The 22612-nt window shown below is 36.5% G+C and overlaps 1 protein-coding gene across 1 annotated transcript in view; it reads right to left on the bottom strand.

Annotated features, from left to right (window-relative positions):
* The window catches only part of DHX29 (DExH-box helicase 29), a 56609-nt gene that overhangs the window by 24689 nt on the left and 9308 nt on the right, over nt 1-22612 (bottom strand). The window contains exons 3-14 of the mRNA XM_049863760.1: nt 21915-22028; nt 19035-19164; nt 14584-14729; nt 13294-13422; nt 10698-10824; nt 10041-10199; nt 8077-8242; nt 7551-7674; nt 5657-6268; nt 4173-4316; nt 907-1083; nt 166-306 (exon numbers count right to left, since the gene is read on the bottom strand). Of these exons, the coding sequence (XP_049719717.1) occupies nt 166-306; nt 907-1083; nt 4173-4316; nt 5657-6268; nt 7551-7674; nt 8077-8242; nt 10041-10199; nt 10698-10824; nt 13294-13422; nt 14584-14729; nt 19035-19164; nt 21915-22028 (2169 nt within the window). The remainder of the gene's footprint in view (nt 1-165; nt 307-906; nt 1084-4172; nt 4317-5656; nt 6269-7550; nt 7675-8076; nt 8243-10040; nt 10200-10697; nt 10825-13293; nt 13423-14583; nt 14730-19034; nt 19165-21914; nt 22029-22612) is intronic.

The raw sequence follows: 22612 nt of genomic DNA on the forward strand, positions 1-22612 counted from the left end.
CAAACATTCAAGAAATGATCTTTGAAAGTTGCTCATAATCATATCTATTCCTCTTCTACCAAGTTATGCTTGAGTTCACTGTGTCAGCCATATGATTTTAAATTTTCATTGTAGGTTATGCCCTGGATATCATTATTGCATATCTTCAAGATGTTTTCTTTTTACCTGATACTTTTTTATTCCCCCTGCTTTGCTTGTAACATTAATGGTTATTTCTTCCTCCTCCTCCAGAAATTTCTGGCAATATTCTGAGTCTTTCTCCAATACAAAGCCTGTTTCCTCTATTATATCTTCAAGATGAAAAACCTGCATACAAGGCATACAAGTGGGTGAATTCAAATTCCTTTCCGTAAATGCCATTTTAGGGAGAACAAGGGTATTGTCACCTTTTCAATGTCACTAAGCAGTAGTTTAATATAATATGAAAAAGTTTTTTTTTTTTTTTTTTCTCCCCTCTAGCTTTATTTGGGAATGAAGAACTTGGTTGATAGATGAGTCTGTCCCTAGAAGTCTCGGCACAAATTACATCATGATGTTCATTTTTATATGTGTAAAGTGGTTAAAAGAGCAGTCTTTATCTGCTGAATCAAAAGGGTAAGCATTAAGAACAGAATAGGTAGAAAGGGACGCTGGAAAAAGGACAATCTTAAATTTGAGGAGTGAGTAAAAAAGGAGTTCCTTGTTGCCAGGCAGCCAATTTCAATCTGGATATAGTGATTCTGATATGAAATGTGGTTTATGTTGTCTAGCTCTCAGGTCTCTTTCAACAGAATCCTCTCTCATGCCCTCCCTTCCTCAGTCAGAGCAGCACCAGCCATCTGATTCCCAAGACTGTCCTCTCTTGACTTGCAGCACCCTGGGGGTAATGCAGTTTCTGCTTAGGTACACGTTATAAAGAAAACTTACCTCAACAGGATAACTTCTTCCTGAAATTCTCAGGATAGGGCAGTGTGTGAAATATGTAGAAAACTTTTCACTGTCCACAGTGGCACTCATTAGAATCAAGTGTAGATCTGAACGTTTTTGTAAAATCTCCTTCAAGATAATCAGTAGAAAGTCTGACTGAACACTTCTTTCATGAACCTAGTATAAAAGGGATATAAAAATATATATAACGTCTAGTAAGAAGCTTAAAAGGAGGTTAAGGTACTTAGCTACTAACCAAAAGGCTGGTGGTTCGAACCCATCAGTCGCTCCAGAGGAGAAATGACCTGACAATCTGTTTCTGTAAACATTAGAGCCTAGGAAACACTATGGAGCAGTTTTACTCTGTCCTGTAGGATTGCTATGAGTTGGGATCGACCTGATGTCACAACAGCAACAAATCTTAAACAATCACTTAAATCTACTAAAAGTTAATATTCAAGCATAGTCAGTACAGGGTGTAGGGAGGGAGAATCTATAAGTTTCATATAAGGCAGATCTTCAGAATTGAAAATGACGTCATCCTCCAAAATTGAAGTCAGTAAGAAATCAGTATATAATGGACAAGATTAGCCACAATAGTAGGACTCTACTTAGGAGATGGTTTGCAAGTGTGTGGCTGACGAGATTATAGTTATCTCTCAAATTTCACTCAGAAGCATGAGTGGCTCCTAAATCTCTGACACTTACATAAAACTGTACTGTCTATTACAAGATGGATGGTTTATTGACTGTGTAGAAAATGCAGAGATGGTTAGTAGGAAGCTAACAGGGTCTCTATCACTGTCCAGGAAAAAGGATGTTATACTCTTCCAACACAAGCACGTGAAGAGCGTAATGGAGGAAAGCAAAACTGGAAACAAGATATTTAATTAGGTAAAAATAAGGACTGAGCATACAATAGAGTTAATAAAACTACATATTATTAAGTACACTTGGTATAACCAAAAACCAAACCCATTGCTGTTGAGTTGATTCTGACTCATAGCAACCCTATAGAACAGGGCAGAACTGCCCCACAGAAGTTCCCAAGGAGCGCCTGATGGATTCGAACTGTCAGCCTTTTGGTTAGCAGCTGTAGCTCTTTAACCACTACACCATCAGGGTTTCCACACTTCGTATAGGTGAGCAAAAATCCTGGCTGTAAGCTTATTAGCAGTCAGCAGGAAAAGCTACTGAATTCACACTGTGACTATAAAACAAACCAAACAACTACTCCTAATAAGGCCAAAAGGAAGAGTGATATCCTGAGCATCTTCATAAAGAGAATCCTGGGTAATACAATGAATTCTCTTTCCGGACTCCTTACATTCCACCTGATGATGAATATCACTGGGCTTTTTTTACTGCGTGTTCAAGAGGTTGATGGTATTATATAGAAGCACAATTCCGTACATTACATCTACAGACTGGTAATACTAAACCATCAATGAAGACAGCTTCCTGAAGTTGGTCTGACTTCTAAATTAGGGTTCATCCTAATCTATAATTACCAAGCACTTTTATGGTAATAATGTGGGATTCTAAGAGAACTTACTGATTGGTTTATATAAATACTTCAGCTTACTTAGCAGTAAAAAAATTTCTCATTAATAAATAGGGGAATTATCATTTTGTCTTATCTGTTGACCCTTGAGGATACTGATAAAATCTAGGATTTGGCCATACAAAGCTGCAATTGTGATCCCCGAGAAGCAGTTACTGTATGGGCCTGCTCAGGTAGTCAACCATCCTCTTTGATATCTTAGTGATAATAGTATAATTTTCTCCTCTATTAAGGAATAAAGATTTCTTATATAAAAATTAATTCCTACCACTTATTACCAAAATAGTAATGAGATTATTTTATAAATTTTTTATCTTACAAAGAACAGGTATGTTATATATATACTGTAGCCATGTTTTGTGAATCCCAAATCAGGATAAAGAACATACCAAAATGTCAGAATATTTAAATTAAGAATGTTACAAAAAAACTATGATGTCAAGAAAATTGCCTTAACCTAAACTCATTCAATAAGAAAATGGTTAAATAAATTGTGGGACATCCAAATTATATGCCACCACAAAAGCCATTAAAAACTCACATTTTTGCAGGATATCTAATTATGTGGATGAATTAGAAAATAAATATACACATATATAAACACAAAATACACAAAAATAATGGAAGGTAATAAAATTAAAAGTTAACATTGATTTTTTTCTGGGTCATGATATTGTAATTTCTTTCATTTTTCTACCTTTCTACATGTCTAGTGTTTTCTAACTTAAAATAACTCATCTAGGCCTGGGCTATATGTAGTCTATTAATTAAAAATCAGTGCATGATTAAACTCTCACTACTGCTTTCTGAACTTAATGAATTAACAGATATTCATAAAATGTTATATCAGGGAAAATTAAAAAACTAAATAATAGAAATGTTATATACATTGTATGTCTTCTTGAAAAATTAGGTACAAAGCAAATCAGTTTACCTATGTTAGGCTAGTATGCCATTTAAGGTAATTCTAATGTGAAACGTAAGGCAGAATTAAATGTACATTCAAATATGATTCAAGTAGAGGTATATCTGGACACCCTGGTGGGGTAGTGGTTAAGAATTAACAGCTGCTAACCAAAAGGTCGGCAGTTCAAATCCACCAGGCTCTCCTTGGAAACCATATGGAGCAGTTCTACTCTGTCCTGTAGGGTTGCTATGAGTCAGAATCAACTCAGTGGCAATGGTAAAGAGGTATGTCTTATAAAGAAAATGACTTATGGATGAAAATTCCTTGTCTTTGGTAAGAATTAGAGAAGATCCTTTAACAACTAAATGTAGAAGCTGAAAAACAGTGTACTGCTAAAAGCACAGATTAGAGCCAGATTGTCTGTGTTTGAACTCCCAGCTACAGAACTTACTGTGTGACCTTGGGCAGGTTATTTGATTTCTCTGTGCTTCATTTTCCTCTACTGTAAAATAGAGATAATAATAGCTACTTCTCTAGGTTGCTGGGAGGATCAAATGAACTAATATACACAAAGTGCTTAGAAGGGTATCGAGTATATAAAATGAATTATACAATATTTATTAAATCAAATCTAAATAATATGAGGTATCTGTTAGAGGAAATTAACCAAATTATTATATGTAAAGTGTCTGGCATTTATAAAGCACCAAAAAATATGTTAGCTAGTATTAGTACCATCTTTTTAATACCAAAATCTTTAGAACCAATCTGGACACAACTAGAGAATCCACTCACCTCATCTACAATAACATGAGACACATTAGTTAGAAGACCATCTTCCTGAAGTTTTCTTAGCAAAACCCCTGTTGTACAATACAGTAGCCTGGTAGATTCACTAGCTCGAGATTCCATTCGGATCTGGTAACCACATAAGGAATTCTGAAGGGAGAACACAAAACTGAGATTAATTTCTCACAAATGATCTGGGAAACAAGCTTTACTAAGTGAAGCACAGGTGCTGATCTCCCTAATACGTGGAGCAGTTTAAATAAATCTTCATGGTGCAATTTATTATCATTATCAAAATTAATTTTTCCATGGTCTTCAGTTACAGAAAACTGTAAAAATTGTTTTGGTAATTTTAAACAAACAAACAAAAAATCTTTGTTCCTTTTAAGATGCTGAGACAGAAGGCTGTTCAATTTGTTTCAAGTATCATTAATCTGATTAGGAAGCATTAATAAATGTTGAATTAATTTCTTCTTAAGTTATCTTGGCATGAACTACTGAGGTACTCAAAAACAGAATTTTATAGCAGCTCCCACAATCTGGTCTACTATCCTACCAAGCTCCTGGTAAGACTCACCACCATTAAAGAGCAGCTGATCCCATACCAGTGATTCCTAATGGGAATCCAGAAGCCACATCTATTCCCATCACATTTTTTCCTACCCCTTCAGTCATTCCTTTGTTTCATTTGTGTACATGTCTGTCATCCCCTTAACTTATGTCCCTTCTAAGGCAGAAACTGTGTCTTTTAATCCTCGAGAGAAATCCAGAAAATCTGCTAAATAAAAATTTTTTAATGAAAGGGTACCCATCTTAAGGATAGAGATAAAAATACTAAATACCACATCTAGAAAGAACAATTCAAATTCTAATTAAGCTGAGTTACATGAACTGGGAATTCACTATATTTGGTTCTAACCAATCTTATCACTCTGGTTAAGCCTTGGCCAGTTTTGTGTTTGCTTGAATGGCAAAATGCATGACAAAAGATGTTCAAGTACTTTTGCTTTTTTTTTTTCTTTTTTAAATACAGGGTTTGAAAATAATCTAGCATTTTCTTTTACAGTCTATCCCCCTTCTACTCACTGAAATGAATTACTGAAAATCTCTTAGGAATACATCCCACAGAAAAAATTTACAAAAATCTGAGATATATGATATCAGAGTCAAGTTTATATTTGTCCAAATTCTTTGAATGCTTATTTTTAATGTAGTATGTAACATATTCAAATATTCAATTATCAAAGTGAATACATTTTTTTCTTTTATATGAGAATTTTAGTGACAGAAATGCTAATAACCCTTTTCATATGAAGGACAGTGACATAATACCATATCTTTCAAAGAAAACATTTGAAGAGTGCCTGAAATGTGCTATTGAGCAATCAGTCATAGCCAAAATTCATCCATGATGCTGGTTCCATTTGGCTTTCAAGAGCAAAGGTGAGTAATGTCACCATTTACTAAGGTGGAGAGGAAGAGCATCTTACCCTTCCTCCAGGACCACTTTCACAGCCCAATTCTTCACATACTCTTGTCGCTAAACTCACTGCTGAGATTCTTCGGGGCTGGGTACAGACAATGTTACATTTACTTGTTCCCCGTTCATTAAGAAGCAAATCTTCCAATAGAAAATGTGGCACCTGAGTACTTTTACCACTCCCTGTTTCACCTGCCACAACCACTACCCGGTGTCTCTTGAGAGTTTCAACAATCAAATTGCGGTGCTTGAAGACAGGTAACTGTTGTCTTTCCTTTAGAAGTCTCTGATACTTAGATGTGCCTTGTAACTTTCTAAAGAGGTTTCTGACAGGTTCCAAATCTTCTGCATTTGCTGATTCCATGGACAGTGCAGAAAAATCCTCATCAGAAACTAAATTTTCCCAAGATTCTTCAGGATCTTCAGAATTTTCTCGTTTATTATTAGAATGCTGTTGTTGCTGTTGCTGCTGCTGAAATTTCAATTTATTCAGAAGTTTGGCAATAAAAAGATCACGTGGTTTATTGCTTTCTATTTTATTTAATTCTTCCTTTTTCTTTTCTGCATCACTCCACTCTAGCCAAACGTCTCGGTAAGTGGGAGGCAGTAACTGATGAACTGACTGCAGAGGAAAAAAGCAGCAGTGCATTATTTTCATTAACTATTGGATAGGAAAATATTCAATGTAATTAATACGTCTCTTAAACTAGGAGGTTATTATAAAAAGTACATGCACATGACCCAGAAACCCAGTGCCGTCGAGTCGATTCCGACTCATAGATGCAAATTTATAGAAAGCATATCATACTCAGGCTTCTAGCCTTGCTAACTATATGACCTTAGGCAAGGAACTTAAGCCTTGTCTCAGTTTCTGCATTTGTAAATGGGGATAATTATAGTACCTCTGTCATAGGCGTATGGTGAGGCTAAATAATTAATACAAGCTAAGTGCTTTTTTTTTTAAGTGCTTATTCTTGGAACATAGTAAACTATTGAATAAATGTTTATTATTATTTATTCCTGCAATGGTGCTATATAATATGTAGATGAACCATAAAGCATTTCTAAAATGTACTGGAGCCTTACTACAAAGTTTCCTTTGAGATTCTCGCGGCTGCCTAATGTTACAGGTCAAAAAATGAACCACGCTGGAGGAAATCTGCATTATCCTAATTCTGTGCTATAAGAGAGCCCACAATTATTTCTCTGACACATGATAGTCATTTCTATCAAGTAGGCTCAGCTTATGATCCCTTACTTTGCAAAACGAAGGGAAATAAAGACAAAGAGCTTTTACTGGCAGAAATTGGAAAAAACGAATGTTTGGACTTCTACTTAATCAGTGCCTAAAAGTTTCAGTGGTCCTAATTTTCCATAAGATACACAAGACACATTTGTTGAAAAGGAAATGCTGACAATCCCAATTTTTCAAAACTAGCATTGTATTCTCTTAAAGATCTTCTTTCAATAGTACTTAATCTTTTCTTAAACTGGAAGCTTATAGTTAATATAAAATAAATTTAAAACTGAAACCAATGTCTAATTTTTTTAAGTTGAAAAATTAATATAACATTAGAGGAAAAGAAGCTGTTTAAAAATTCTCCTAAATTCAATCACCCTAGCAAATCTTTTAGGAGTCCTGGTAGTGTAGTGGATAAGTGCTCGGCTGCTAACCAATCAGATTGTGTCTTTCTAATCTCTAGTCTAAGAAGCAGAGGAAGCTATGTTAAGAGGTAATAGGAAGCCAAAATTTTGAGTGAAGACGCACTCAGTACAAAGAATCTTGGCACAGAAGACCAAAATTAAATGCTACCTTCTACATGCAGATAGTTTTACCTCTGAAATATAGTATATCCATTATTTCACAAATGATTTTTGAAGAATTTAGCTGTAAAAGGTCTCACCTGCCCTTTCACTAAACGATAAAGGGCTAAAGTAGCTCCCAGGTGCTGAGCTTGCATGCCATCCTCTGTTAAAATTGTAGGACATGCTACCAGGACATCATCTTCAGACTTGACTACCCTCACCCTACAAAGAAGCAAAAAAATAAACTTTAAAATAAAATTGATGAAGTAAAAAAAGTCAGAATTTTATTAACACTGAACTTAAATTTACATTAATCTTTTAAATATTTTCATGGAAGGCATTGTACTAGATGATAATTTGTAAGCACTGTCAACCTGAGATGTGGAATTCGAGAGTTTCCTAAAGGTGTGCTGTTGAGTTCATTACGACTCATAGTGACCCCGCAGGTCAGAGGAGAACTGCCCCATAGGGTTTCCTAAGGTATAATCTTTACAGGAGATTGCCAGGTCTTTTGTCCTGAGGAATAGCTGGGGGTTAGCAGCCAAGTTACTTAATTCAAGGAAACAAAAAGATTTTTATCTTACATTTTTCCAAAAGTTCATTCAGTTATTCAGAAAAACATACCTACATTTCCAGTATCTACCTACTGGAACTTTTTCAAAGGAAGGGTTTGGACTCTTGGGAAGATTCTTCCTGACCCAATCAATCAGAAATTGTTTGGGAGATTTTCCAGTCCAGCTTCGAGCAGTATAGTCAAAATTTCTTACATCATGAGGTTCTTTCTTTTTATCTAAAATGGCAGACAAAGATTGGTTCTTTAAAAATGGTCATGTAGTAATATAAAATCTCTTTTGAATGTTCAAAGTACCCTCACTTTTGGGAAAAGCACTTTTAGAAGAAAGGACAGATAGAAAGGCTTGCCCTTCTGTACGTGATATAAGGAAATCCTTTTGCTGGATAGAACCATGGAAAATCCTGAATCTTTTAAAAAATTATCTTGAGGAACTCATGTATTTTTGTAGAATATCTAAGATACTGCCCATGCAATATATTATTTAGAATACTCTGAATTATGTTTGGCAGGCTACCCTGCAGGAAGTGCAATCTTTTTGAAAAAATATAAATTAGGTGTCATTTCTCGACTTAACAGCTGCAGCTGCCACCACCACCACCTTCAATGCCTTCCTGTTACATACAAAATAAGGTCCAAATTCCTTACTACTACCGAGGTTCATCTCCGCCTATCTCCTGTCACTTTTCCCTCATGCTCACTATGCTGTAGCCACTGGCCATCAGTCAATTCCTCCAATGCTGTAAGCCTGCCTAGCCCAATATAGTAGCCATTAACCACATGTGCCTATTTAAATCTGAAAATTCAGTTTCTTATTTGTACTAGTCAGATTTCAAGTGCTCAGTACTCACATTTGTCTAGTGGCTACCACTCTGGACAGTGCAGATATAGAACATTTTCATCACTGCAGAAGGTTTTGATGAATAGGGCTGTTCTAAGCTCCTTCCCACCTTAGACTTCTGATGTGCTGTCTCTCTGCTTGGAAGGTTCTTTTCTACAGCTCGTCACCAGACTAATACCTAATCATCTGTCAGATCTCAAAATAAATGTAATAAGCAAGGTCTCCCCAATCCAAATTAGACTCCCTTGTTAATCTATTATTAGAGGCCAGCTTATCTTCCCTTCTAAACTGTAAACTCAAAAGAAGGCTGAGACTATGCTATTTTGTTCATTATTGTACACATAGCACATTGTACACAATAAGGATTCAATATTTGTTGAAAGAATGAATAAAGTTATAGCTATCTAGATTCACTTAACAAACATTTACTGAGTAGCTATCCCATGAGGCATCAAGCTGGGTCAATACTAAAAATTAAGGATGAATAAGACATACCCCTAAAGGAACTGACAGTTTAGTGTCAGATTAACTATATTATAGCCTGGTAAACATTACACTAGCTGTATCAATAATCTACATGGGCCCACAATGAGGCACACCGTGACTTGTATCTGATGGCATGGCAGCAGTTAGGAAAGGCTTAAAGAAGCAGTCCTGTTGAGTTGAGCCTTGAGGTGAGGGAAAAGCTGGCCAATTAGTAGGTAATACGATGAGCAAAATCATGGAGTCATGAAACAACATATGTTTAAAGAATGATGTGGCTGGAGTATATAGTTGGGAGGAGTCAACAATAAGGTGGAAAGGTAGATTATGGCAGACTGCAAAGGATCTTGAAGGCCATATAAGAGGGTGTAAATTTGTTACTGATGTCAGTGGGTTTGGCATTATTAAAGATTTTTAACAGAAAACTCACATTTAGTTCTGTGTTACAGAAAGATAACTCTGGCAGGAATACGGAAAATGGGCTGGAGAGAGATGAGGATAAGGCAATACACACGAAATTACAAAATGTTAGACAAGTTATCATAATTGTCATTACTTTTCCAAGACAGCTTGTGGAAGCCTAAATTTACCGCCAGCTTATATAACTCGCCAGAATGGAAGGTAACATATATTTTACAACTACATATACGAAATTTACAAATTACACTCTGGACCCATTTCCTTTCATTTTACCTTTCTCTTCTTCAGTAGCAGCTGCAGATTTTTCAAATAAATTAAAGTTTAAAGCACTTCCCCCTTCTGTAGCCAAAGGAGGTTTTTTCTTTTCATTCTGTTGATGTGAAATCTTTATGGCTGGATTGAATACTGGATGGTCTTCTAAGGTTTCCATTTCTACCAAGAAAAAAGATGATTTTTATAAATGTTTCTTATGCCTTTTTACTTCGCAAAGATGGTTTTTATTTTTTAAAAAGCAGTTAAAATTTCTCCTTTTCCGTGTAGCCAATTATTCAACAATTCCTGCTAGAAATCTGTGCTGCAAGTCAGGGGCAATTTATTTACTTTCACAACATGTGCTAAAATGTTTACAGTAACTTATTTAACAGGTGTAGTAGGTCTGGAAAAACATCTTCATTAGAAATAAACACTTACGGAATTATATCCACCTCTTCTTGAATGCATATGGTATTTTATGGTACAAATCAAGGATATAAAGCTGGTTGACAGGCCAAACCCAGCCCACTGCCTGTTTTGTGTGGCCCGAGAACTAAGCACTGTTTTTACAGAAGACTCATTTGAATAAAAAAAAAAAAAAAGGCAAACTGTATCTCACGAAGGCCAATAATGAAAGGACAATTAGATTTACACGTCTAAAAATTTGAAAGTGTTTACCTCTTTGAAATTTCCTTATTTTTTCTTGAGCCTCTTTTTGACCTTGCTTGTTTTTTTCCAGTTTAAAGGTAGCTGCTTGTTCCTTTGCATCCACCAGTTTTGCTGAAAGGTGCAAGTACCTTTCATTCTGTTCCAAATAAGATGATGAGGAGGAAATGAAGAGAAGGGAAAGATTAGTTTATTAATGGTAAATATACTGTATCAAAACCTTTGATTCTCCTGTACAACTATGATCAATTAATTTTGACAAAGATGTTAAGTCCATCCAGTGGAGAAAGAATGGTCTTTTTAATAAATGGTTCTAGGACAACTGGATTTCCTAAAGAAAAGAATGAACCTGGACCCATACTTCTCACCTTACAGGAAAACTAAATGGATCAAAGACCTAAACGTAGGAATAAAGACTATAAAACTCTTAGAAGAAAACATAGAGGTAACACTTCAGGACCTAATTTTTAATAAGCCTCTTTAGATATGATACCAAAAGCATGAGTGACAAAAGACAGGATGAATGAGACCTCATCAGAATCAAAAAGTTCTGTTCATCAAAGGACTTTATCAAGAAAATGAAGAGACAACCTCCAGATTGGGAGAAAATTTGCGGGAAGCAGATATCGGATAAGGGTTTAATATCCAGAATATAGAAAGAACTACTACAACTTAACAACAAAAAGATGAACAACCTGATTTAAAAAATGGCAAAAGGACTTGAATAGCTATTTATCCAAAGAAGAACTACAAATAGCCCATAAGCACATGAGAAGATGCTCAGTGTCATTTGTCGTTGTTGTTAGGTGCTGTCAAGTTGGTTCCGACTCATAGCAACCCTATGTACCACAGGATGAAACACCATCCTCACAATCTGTGCTGTTTCAGCCCATTGCTGCAGCCACTGTGTTAATCCATCTCTTTGAGGGTCTTCCTCTTTTTCGCTGACCCTCTACTTTACATGATGTCCATCTCCAGGAGCTGGTCCCTCCTGATAACATGTCCAAAGTATGTGAGACAAAGTCTCACCATCCTTGTTTCTTCTAAGGAGCACTTGCCATTAGGGAAATGCAAATCAAAACCACAATGAGATATCACTTCATACCCACTAGGACTACTGTGATTAAAAAAATGGAAAACAACAGGTGTTACTGAGGATGCGAAGAAACTGAAGCCCTCATCTGTTGCTTCATTAAGGTAAGATCTACTTACAATAAAATGAACCCATTTCAAGTGTACAGATTAATGAGTTTGATAAATGTGTATACCCAAGTAAACATCACAATCAAGATATAGGATATTTTCATCATTTCAAAAAGTTCCCTTATAATCCTTTATAGTCAATCTCTTGCCCCCACTGAGGTTCAGGCAACTACTGATCTGCTTTCTGTCAGTATAGATTGATGTTACATAGATCATTTTTCTAGAATTTAACATAATGAAATCATCCAGCATGTACTCATTTGCGTTTGGCTTCATTCTTGCATGTTTCTGAGATTCTTCCATGTTGTTCTGTGTATCAGTAGTTGGTTTCTTTTTATTGCTGAGTAGTATTACATTGTAGATAATATGCAATGGAATTATACCACAATTTGTTTATCCATCCACCTGTTGACAGACATTTGGGTTGTTTGCAGTATTCGGCTATTATGAATAAAGTTACCATGAACATTTGTGTAAAAGTTTTTTTTTTTGTGGACATACGTCCTCATGTCTTTCAGTAATACTTACAAATGGAACTGTTGGTTCACATGGTAAGTAGGGAGCCCTGGTGGTGCTGCTAATCAAAAGGTCAGCAGTTCAAATTTGCTTCTTGGAAACTCTATGGGGCAGTCCTATTCTGTCCTATAGGGATACTATGAGTCAAAATCAACTCAATGGCAATGGGTATTTTTTGGCATGGTAAGTGTTATGTTTACAGGAAAGTGCCGAATAGTATTCTGAAGTGGTTGCACCATGTCCTACAAAAAATGTACGAGTGTTCTAGTTCACAACAATACCATGTGCTACAACACATGGTATTACTAATCTTTTTAATTTTATATACTCATTTTGTTGTATATATAGCGCTGTCTCATTGTAGTTTCATTTCTCTAATGACTAATCAAACCAAACCAAAACTGTTGCCGTGACTTGTGGTGTTAAACATGTTTTTAACATGTTTATTGGCCATCCATATACCTCTTTTGTGAAGAGTCTGTTGTCCTTTTAAAAGTTCTTCATATACTTACGGATAGAAGTCCTTTGTCAGATATATGTATTATAAATATTTTCTTCCCATAACTTGCTTTTTTCGCTTAACACTGTATCAAAGCAATGTGTCTACTTCCTTATTACCAAAAAATTTGGCATACTCCTTACACATAATAATGATTGAATAAATATTTAATGATTATCTCTTTAAATATGGGGGAATGTAACTAACATCTATTTAGAAGTTACATTGTGCCAAATTCTTTTCTAAATGTTATCTTGTTTAATGTTCACATCAACCTCTAGAGGTAAGTATTTCTCCAATTTACATGAGGAAACTAAGGTTCAGAAAAGTTAAATATCTTGCCTAGGAAAATCCAACCAGAAGCCTACAGTAATACCCATTTCTACTCACAGGGTCAAATTTTTCCTCCTCTTCTAAACTTTTAGAATTCTCACTCTTTTCTTCTTCATTTTGTTGTTCAGCATACCTCAAAATCCATTCTTTCATATTAGCTTCCGTATTTTTTTCTTCCTTTTTTGGCTAGAAAGAGAAAACAAATATCTGAAAAAACCAAAGTTAGAACAAGATGTCAAAACTATCATCAAGTGTCACTGCTTTTTAAGCTCTTTACACTTTAAGACAGCAGACACATAAGCCTCAAATATCCTAAGCTACATTGTTCAGTGAAGAGCCAATGAATTGAATGCAACATTACTTTAAGAAGTCTAAACTTGCAGAATCCAAAGAATACATTTACATAAAGGGGCAAAAAAGAATGAAAGGAGAACTGTTAAAAACTAGTGTTATTCCTTAAAAAAACAGTGGCTTTATGAGGATGATGCTTCCATGGATGTCTTGTGACATGCAGGGTATTTAAGTTCAATGCCCTAATGAATTACACCTCTTAGTATTCACACCATCCTGCACTTGGCTTCAAGCAATGGGACATTAGCAAGAGTCGTACAAGCCAAGGCACAATAAGAATTTATACATGGGAGCTTATCATCTTGAAATACTTGCTCTTGGAAACCAGATGCCATGTAAAGAAGTCCAACCCCCTGAGGCCACCATACTGGGAGGAAACCCAAGGTAGTCATGTGAAGAGACCATGTGCACAGGGTGATGCTTGGCCAGCCCCCAGCTATCTCAGCCATCCCAGTTGAGGCACTAGTCAGGTGAGTAAAGAAGGTATTTTGGATGTTCTAGTCCCAGCAGATGGAAGAACTGCTCAGCTGAACCCAGCTCAGATTACAGATCATAAGAAATAATTAAGTGTTGGTTGGTTTAAGCTACTACATTTTGGAGTGGCTTGTTATATAATAGATAAACAACACAGACAGTGACAAGAGTTTTGACAAACCAATTAGTTATTTTTAATAAGTATAAATGCTTGTTGTTATTATGGTTGTGTGCCATTGAGTCGATCCTGACTCATAGCGACCCTGTGGGACACAGTAAAACTGTCGCATAGGGTTTCCTAGACTGTAATCTTTACAGGAGCAGGCTGCCAGCTCTTTTCTCCTGCAGAGTGGCTGATAGCTTTAAATCACTGATCTTCTGGTTAGCAGCCACACACTTAACCATTGTGCCACCAGGGCTCCTAAAAATGTTATTGCAACCTAATATTTATACTCATGAACTACTACTACATGTGCTTCATTCTGACTTTATATAATTTTAAATGTTTAATCCTTAAATTACCTTAATCTTAGAATCTTCTCCCTGTTTTCTGGTTTTAGGTTGCACGGGAGGTGAAACAGTGGCTTGTGTTTGATGAGACTGGAATTTTGGCCGACTTTTAGGTTGTTGCTCTTCAAATTCCTGACTGAATCCTTCAGGAAGTGCATCTTAAAATAAAATACCGTTAAAAATAAACATGCATATGATACATAAAATACAAATATTTGTTAAGCATACACATAAATCATGAGCAAAGGACAAAAGCAGATAATTAACATATGAAGAAACATAAATGACAAATACATTCAATCTCACCAGTAATCAGCAAGATATATAAATTATCTTAAAAATTAAAATATTAAAAATTGAAATACTGGTATGCTATTTTTTGTCTACCAAGCTGAAAGATATTAAGAGGACAGACGATTTAATTCATTGTTAGTAAAAAGGTAAACTGATAAAATCCTTTCTGGAAAGCAATTTGGCAATGTGTATCAAGAACCTCAGAAATGTTTATATTCCCTAATCTGTTACTTCCATTTCTAAGAATCTGTCTCAATGAAATCATTCCAAATATTAATAAAGTTTTACATATAAAAATGCTCACTGCAACATTATTTTTAGAGTGAGAAACTAGAAACTAAGCAACCCACTGCTGTTGAGTCAATTCCAACTCATAGCGACCCTACAGGACAGAGTAGAACTTGCCCCATAAGGTTTCCAGGGCTGTAAATCTTTATGGAAGCAGACTGCCACATCTTTCTCCTGCAGAGTGGCTGGTGGGTATGAAGTGCTGACCTTTCGGTAAGCTGCTGAGCACTTTAACCACTGAGCTCCTTGAAAATTAACTAGATGATCAATAAGAGAAAAATGATTAAATAAATTACTGTAGACCCATAAGATAAACACTACGCTGCCATTTTATAATGGTATATACAAATTTTTTCCATTACATGCAAAAATGGTTACCCAAAACCAAACCAAACCTGTTGCCATTGAGTTGATTCTGACTCACAGTGATCCTATAAGACAGAGTAGGACTGCCCCATAAGGTTTCCAGGGAGTGCCTGGTGGATTCAAACTGCCGACCTTTTGGTTAACAGCCGCAGCTCTTAACCACTACAACACCAGGACTTCCAAAAATGGTTATAGGTTTAGTGAAAAAAGTAAAATATAAAACAGCGTATATTGAAAAAAAACATAGAACAACTCGCTAGAATAAGGTGACGGTAGTTATTTCTGATTGGTAGAATTATCAACAATTTTTATTTTCTTTATATCTTCCTGGATCTTAATTACCAATCATAAGCATGCATAAATTCTAGTCAGAACTAAACAAAATGCTGTAATTCTGAAACCACCACCCAAAACAAAACAATAAACAACCACAAAAACATCCCAAACATCCGGCTATTCTTGGCATATTCATATATACGCCCACTACACAGCCCGGTGTCGCTGAGTTGATTCTGACTCACAGTGACCCTGTAGGACAGAGTAGAACTGCCCCTTGGGGTTTCTGAGGAGTGGCTGGTGGATTCGAACCACTGACCTTTTGTTTAGCAGCCGTAGCTCTTAACCACCACGGCTCCTCATATATACACAAACTTTCTTATTCTCAAATTGCTTTTACACTCTTTACATTTTAAATAAAACCCCAATGCCATCGAGTCGATTCCGACTGATAGCGACCATATAGGAAACCCTGGTGGTGTAGTGCTTAAGTGCTACATTTTAAATAGATGCTTTTATTTTATATCTCCCATGTTTTCTTTAGCAGTGTCTACTAACCTCTTCTACTTTTGTTGTACCCTATTGTTGGAACTCTATTCTACTTCTATGGCTAAATATCATAGCTAAATAGCAGAGCCCAAACTCACTGCTGCTGAGTCGATTCCAACTCATAGTGACCCTATAGGACAGAGTAGAACTGCCCCATAGGGTTTCCAAGGCTGTCATCTTTATGGGAGCAGACTGCCACATCTTTCTCCTGAAATAGGAGAGAGGTGCATATAAATTTTCAATTCTCTCTTAGACAAAGTAGGCCAAATGTCACTCAATTCATCACGACAAACATTTATTATTTGCCTACTATGATTGTGGTAGAAATAAAATTTCTCTATCATGCAATGTTCCAGTCCAAGCTCATTAATCTCAAAAAAATTTGATAAATTCCAGGTATCTAAACCAACAGAACACTGATTTTTGTCACACTGTAAGAACAATGAAAAATGTTCAGAACATTAAACATATTATCTGACATTTGGTTTCTGTCTAGCTTTTTACTATTATAAATATCCTTAAAAATAAATCTTTTCATACTTTTAATTATTTCATTAGGATAAATTTTTAAAAGTAGAACTGTTGGTTCATACATGTATACCGCTTAAGTGCCCTCCAGAAAAGGCTGGCTATATCCATTTATGCTCCTAACAGCAGCATGTGCAAAAGTTCTTTTCCTAGAAGATATTAGTGATTTTCTGTGTTCTATCAGCTGGAGATGAGAGGAGACATAGAATGAGGGAGAGAATGCAGATCACTCAGAGGAAGAGTAGTTTGTGTTCCCTGACTAGTTGGAACTTCTGTGAACTATGAAAAAGATCAGAGTGACGGCATTTACCTTAGTGACTATACAGGTAACGCTTCTATTCAGTAGATAACTGGAGATTCTAATGTTTGCTTACTCTGGACATGTCATCAGGAAAGACCAATAGCTAGAAAAGGTCATTATATTTGGTAAAGTTGAGAGTCACCAAAAACGAGGGAAACCCTCAATGAGATGGATTGATAAAATAGCCACAGCGATGGACTCAAATATATCAACAATCTTGAAGGACCAGGCAATGTCTCATTCCGTTATACCTAAGGTTGCTGGGGCCGACTCCATGACAACTAACAACTAGTGCTAGGGCTCAAAAATACATTCACAAGATTACTAGAGCCCCATTCTTTTTTAATTTTTACTGTGCTTTAAGAGAAAGTTTACAAATCAAGTCAGTCTCTCATACAAAAATTTATATACACCTTAATATATACTCCTAATTGCTCTCTCCCTGAGACAGCCTGCTCCTTCCCTCCATTCTCTCTTTTCGTGTCCATTTCACCAGCTTCTGACCCCCTCTGCCCTCTCATCTCCCCTCCAGATAGGAGATACCAACATAGTCTCAAGTGTCTACTTGATCCAAGAAGCTCATTCTTCACCAGCATCTTTTTCTATCCCATTGTCCAGTCTAATCCCTATCTGAAGAGTTGGCTTCAGGAATGGTTCCTACCTTGGGCTAACAGAATGTCTGGGGACCATGACCACCGGGGTCCTTCTAGTCTCAGTCAAACCATTAAGTATTTTCATGAGAATTTGAGGTCTACATCCCACTGCTCTCCTGCTCCCTCAGGGGTTCTCTGTTGTGTTCCCTTTCAGGGCAGTCATTGGTTGTAGCTGGGCACCATCTAGCTCTTCTGGTCCCAGGATGACGTAGTCTCTGGTTTATGTGGCCCTTTCTGTCTCTTAGGCTCATAATTACCTTGTGTCCTTGGTGTTCTTCACTCTCCTTTGCTCCAGGTGGGTTGACACCACTTGATGCATCATAGATGGCCACCTGCTAGTGTTTAAGACCCCAGGCACCACTCTCCAAAGTGGGGTGCAGAATGTTTTCTTAATAGGTTTTATTATGCCAATTGACTTAGATGTCCCCTGAAACCATGTTCCCCAAACTCCTGTCCCTGCTACTTGGGCCTTCGAAGCATTCAGTTTATTTAGGAAACTTCTCTGCTTTTCGTTTAGTTCAGTTGTGCTGACCTCTCCTGTATCGTGTATTGTCTTTCCCTTCACCTAAAGTAGATCTTATCTACTATCTAATTAGTGAATACTCCTCTCCCTCCCCCCTCTCGTAACCATCAAAGAATATTTTCTTCTCTGTTTAAACTATTTCTCGAGTTCTTATAATAGTAGTCTTATATAATATTTGTCCTTTTGCAACTGACTAATTTCACTCAGCATAATGCCTTCCAGATTACTCCATGTTATGAATGTTTCACAGATTCATCACTGTTCTTTATCGAAGTGTAGTATTCCATTGTGTGAATATACCACAATTTATTTATCCACTCATCCATTGATAGGCACCTTGGTTGCTTCCATCTTTTTGCTATTGTAAACAGTGCTGCAATGACCATGGGTGTGCATATATCTGTTCATGTAAAGGTTGAGCCCCTTTCTTGAACATTTATATCCTGAAGATCTGATAAAGCTTTGGCTTAGAAGTATAGCACCTAATTTTCTTCTACCCCTCATCTTCTAATAATAGAAATCCTGTGATTAACCTGGTTTTATTATCAAGCTAGAAGTGGACATACTCATCAGGTGATAGATAGCCTACCTCTATTAGTGAAATATTAAAATCAAAAGCTTGACACAAATACTGAAACCATTTCAAAAGGTTTTAGAAGCTGAAATTTATGACAGTGTTGCTTACCATCCGAAAGGTTTAAACAGAGCCAATCCAAGGCAGAATGAAGATCACCTCCATGTAAGAGAGTGTTAGTCATAGCATCTTCAATGTCCTTTGTCTTAAATGAAAATGCCTGTAAAGCCATGTATAAATCCTATAAAAGGGAAATGTAGAAAAGTCAATATTTGTCAATTTTCTCTCACTACTGGTTTTATCCCCCATTCATTACATTTTTATCTATTTATTTAAATAATATTTTATTGTGTTTTTGGTGAAAGTCTGCACAGCAAATTAGGTTTCCATTTAACAATTACAACACAAATTGTTCAGTGACATTGGTTATATTTTCCACAATGTGTCAACATTCTCATTAATTCCATTCTGGATGTTTCATTTCCAGTCATCTGGTTTCCCTGTCGCCTTACCCTTTTACCCTTTCGTATTTGCTTCGGAGCAATTATTGACCATTTACTCTCATATAGGTGATTTTTTTTTTTTTCTTTAATAAAAGGAAGTTTATTTCCTCACAGTAAAGTAGGCTAAAAGCCCAAATTCAGGGTGTCGGTTCCAGGGGAAGGCTTTCTCTCTCCGTCAGCCTTCTCATCAATCTTCCCCCGGACTAGAGACTTCTTTGTAGAGGGACCCTACGTCCAAAGGATCCTGGCACTGCGTTCTTGGTGGTATAAGTTTCCCCTCTCTGCTCACTTCCCTTTCTTTTTTTTCTCTTGTAAGATAAAAGGTGGTGCAGGCCACATGCCAGGGAAACTCCCTTTACATTGGATCAGGAATGCAACCTGGGTAAAAAAGTATTACAATTCTACCCTAATCCTCTTTAACATAAAATTACAGTCACAAAATAGAGGACAACCACACAATACTGGAAATCATGGCCTAACCAAGTTCACACATATTTGGGGGGAACACAATTCAATACATGAAAATTACCATTTGTTTGTGCAATATTTTTTTTTTTTGGTTAGGTTTTTTGTTTTAACTTTTATTGAGCTTCAAGTGAACGTTTACAAATCAAGTCAGTCACGTATAAGTTTATATACACCTTACTCCATACTCCCACTTTCTCTCTAATGAGTCAGCCCTTCCAGTCTCTCCTTTCGTGACAATTTTGCCAGCTTCCAACCCTCTCTACCCTCCCACCCCCCCTCCAGACAGGAGATGCCAACACAGTCTCGAGTGTCCACCTGATACAAATAGCTCACTCTTCATCAGCATCTCTCTCCTACCCACTGTCCAGTCCCTTCCGTGTCTGATGAGTTGTCTTCGGGAATGGTTCCTGTCCTGGGCCAACAGAAGGTTTGGGGACCATGACTGCCGGGATTCCTCTAGTCTCAGTCAGACCATTAAGTATGGTCTTTTTGTAAGAATTTGGGGTCTGCATCTCACTGATCTCCTGCTCCCTCAGGGGTTCTCTGTTGTGCTCCCTGTCAGGGCAGTCATCGGTTGTGGCCGGGTACCACCTAGTTCTTCTGGTCTCAGGATGATGTAAGTCTCTGGTTCATGTGGCCCTTTCTGTCTCTTGGGCTCATAGTTATCGTGTGACCTTGGTGTTATTCATTCTCCTTTGATCCAGGTGGGTTGAGACCAATTGATGCATCTTAGATGGCCGCTTGTTAGCATTTAAGACCCCAGATGCCACATTTCAAAGTGGGATGCAGAATGTTTTCATAATAGAATTATTTTGCCAATTGACTTAGAAGTCCCCTTAAACCATGGTCCCCAAACCCCCGCCCTTGCTCCACTGACCTTTGAAGCATTCAGTTTATCCCAGAAACTTCTTTGCTTTTGGTCCAGTCCAGTTGAGCTGACCTTCCATGTATTGAGTATTGTCCTTCCCTTCTAGGTGATTTTTTTTAAAGGTGCACAGTATTCACGGGTAGTAACCCCAATTCGTTTTAAACCAAAAACTTTGAGACAAATTATAATTTTGAAAATATCTTTCTTCTTTCAGTTAGAATTAAATGTGCTCCCTGTGCTGAAAATTTGGTCACTACAGACAAATAAAAAGGACTAAAAGGACATTTACACTATCCAAAGACACTGTGTGCAGTGTAGTATGTTTACGTTCGGTCATTTTTCTATGATTTTTTAAAAACAAATTTCAGTTAACATTATAAGCATCTTCTCACGTTATTCGACATGCTTCATCACCATTTTTAATAGTTACATGATATTCCATTGGGTAGACAATACTGCAGTTTAATTAAACATTTTCCTACTGCTGACCACTTAGAATACTTTTTTTCTTTTTTTATAGTAAGTAATGCTGTTTTATACGTTAAAAAAAAAAAAAACCAATTAAATGTTCTTTCTAAAGCACGAGCATTAGAGTCAGGTAGAGTGGGATTTAAATCCAGACTCTGCTTACTCTATTTACTAATGAATAACCTATAATTTATATAGCCTTTCCAAGCCTCGATTCCTTCATTTAGAAAATGGGGCAAATATAGTGAAACCTGTGACAGTCGGAATTTGAAAACACTGCCTTGTTTTTCTAGGTCTTGCAATTTTTCTGCCTTTGACAGGGTGCAGTCTTACCACTTTTCTATTGCCCTCTATTAGTGGAAAATATTTGAGTTTTCGTTCTCTGCTAGGTTTGTGCCTTACACAGGTTCTGGCTTTTGCAGGTTTCACTGTACCTTATATGACTGTTATATCAGAGAAAATGTAAACAAAGTGACTAGCACAGGTCTAATATAGTAGATGCTCAATAATATAATTTTGGGAGAATAACCATTTTTATGTGTTCACTTGTATCTGGTGCAATTCCTTCCCTATTCTTGCAGATGGAAACACAGTCTACACGAAATCTCAACGGAGCTTGAAAAAGTAATTTTCTGTCTTAAAAATGCTCTGCTAAAAATAAGAAACAAAAAGTTTGCAAGATACCTGTAATTTTTTGGCAGTAAGTCTTCCAGAAATCACTCCCTTGTCATTATTTTGCTTTTTGTGCTCATTGATGACTCCAATAATTCTTTTCTCTAGTTTGTTATTAATTACCACCTGTTGAGGCCAAAAAAAAAAAAAAAAAAACCTCAATTAGAAGCTAAATTACTCAATAATATTCAATAATTAGAAGCAAATTCCAGTCTTCTATATCTCTGCTAACCAACCTCAAGATTTTGGCTGAAAATCAAATACAGTAGCTAGAAAAAAATCTTTTACAAAGCCTCTCCAAGCAGATGTCTCAAAATAATTGTCCTTGTACCACTCCTGGGTTGCTATCACAAAGACACACTATCCTAAATACACTGAATAAGAACCCTTGTGAATGGAAGCCAAAATACTCCTTAATGTAAACGAGCCCAAGCACACAGCCTAAAAGAATGGATACCATATTAAAACGTCTTTGTACAAGTAAAAACTATGTATAAATAGTAATAATTAGGTTACACAAATTCTTTTGGCTTCCAGAGTTCCATTCTTATTTTCTCCTATTAGCTTTTTTAAAATAATATTTTATTGTGTATTTGGTGAAAATTTACACAGTAAATTAGGTTCCCATCTGACAATCTCTATACAAATCATTCAGTAACATTAGCTACTTTTTTCACAATGTGTCAACATTCTCTTCAATTGCACCCTGG

This window comes from Elephas maximus, chromosome 2, assembly GCF_024166365.1.
Source record: "Elephas maximus indicus isolate mEleMax1 chromosome 2, mEleMax1 primary haplotype, whole genome shotgun sequence".
Classification (NCBI taxonomy): Eukaryota; Metazoa; Chordata; class Mammalia; order Proboscidea; family Elephantidae; genus Elephas; species Elephas maximus.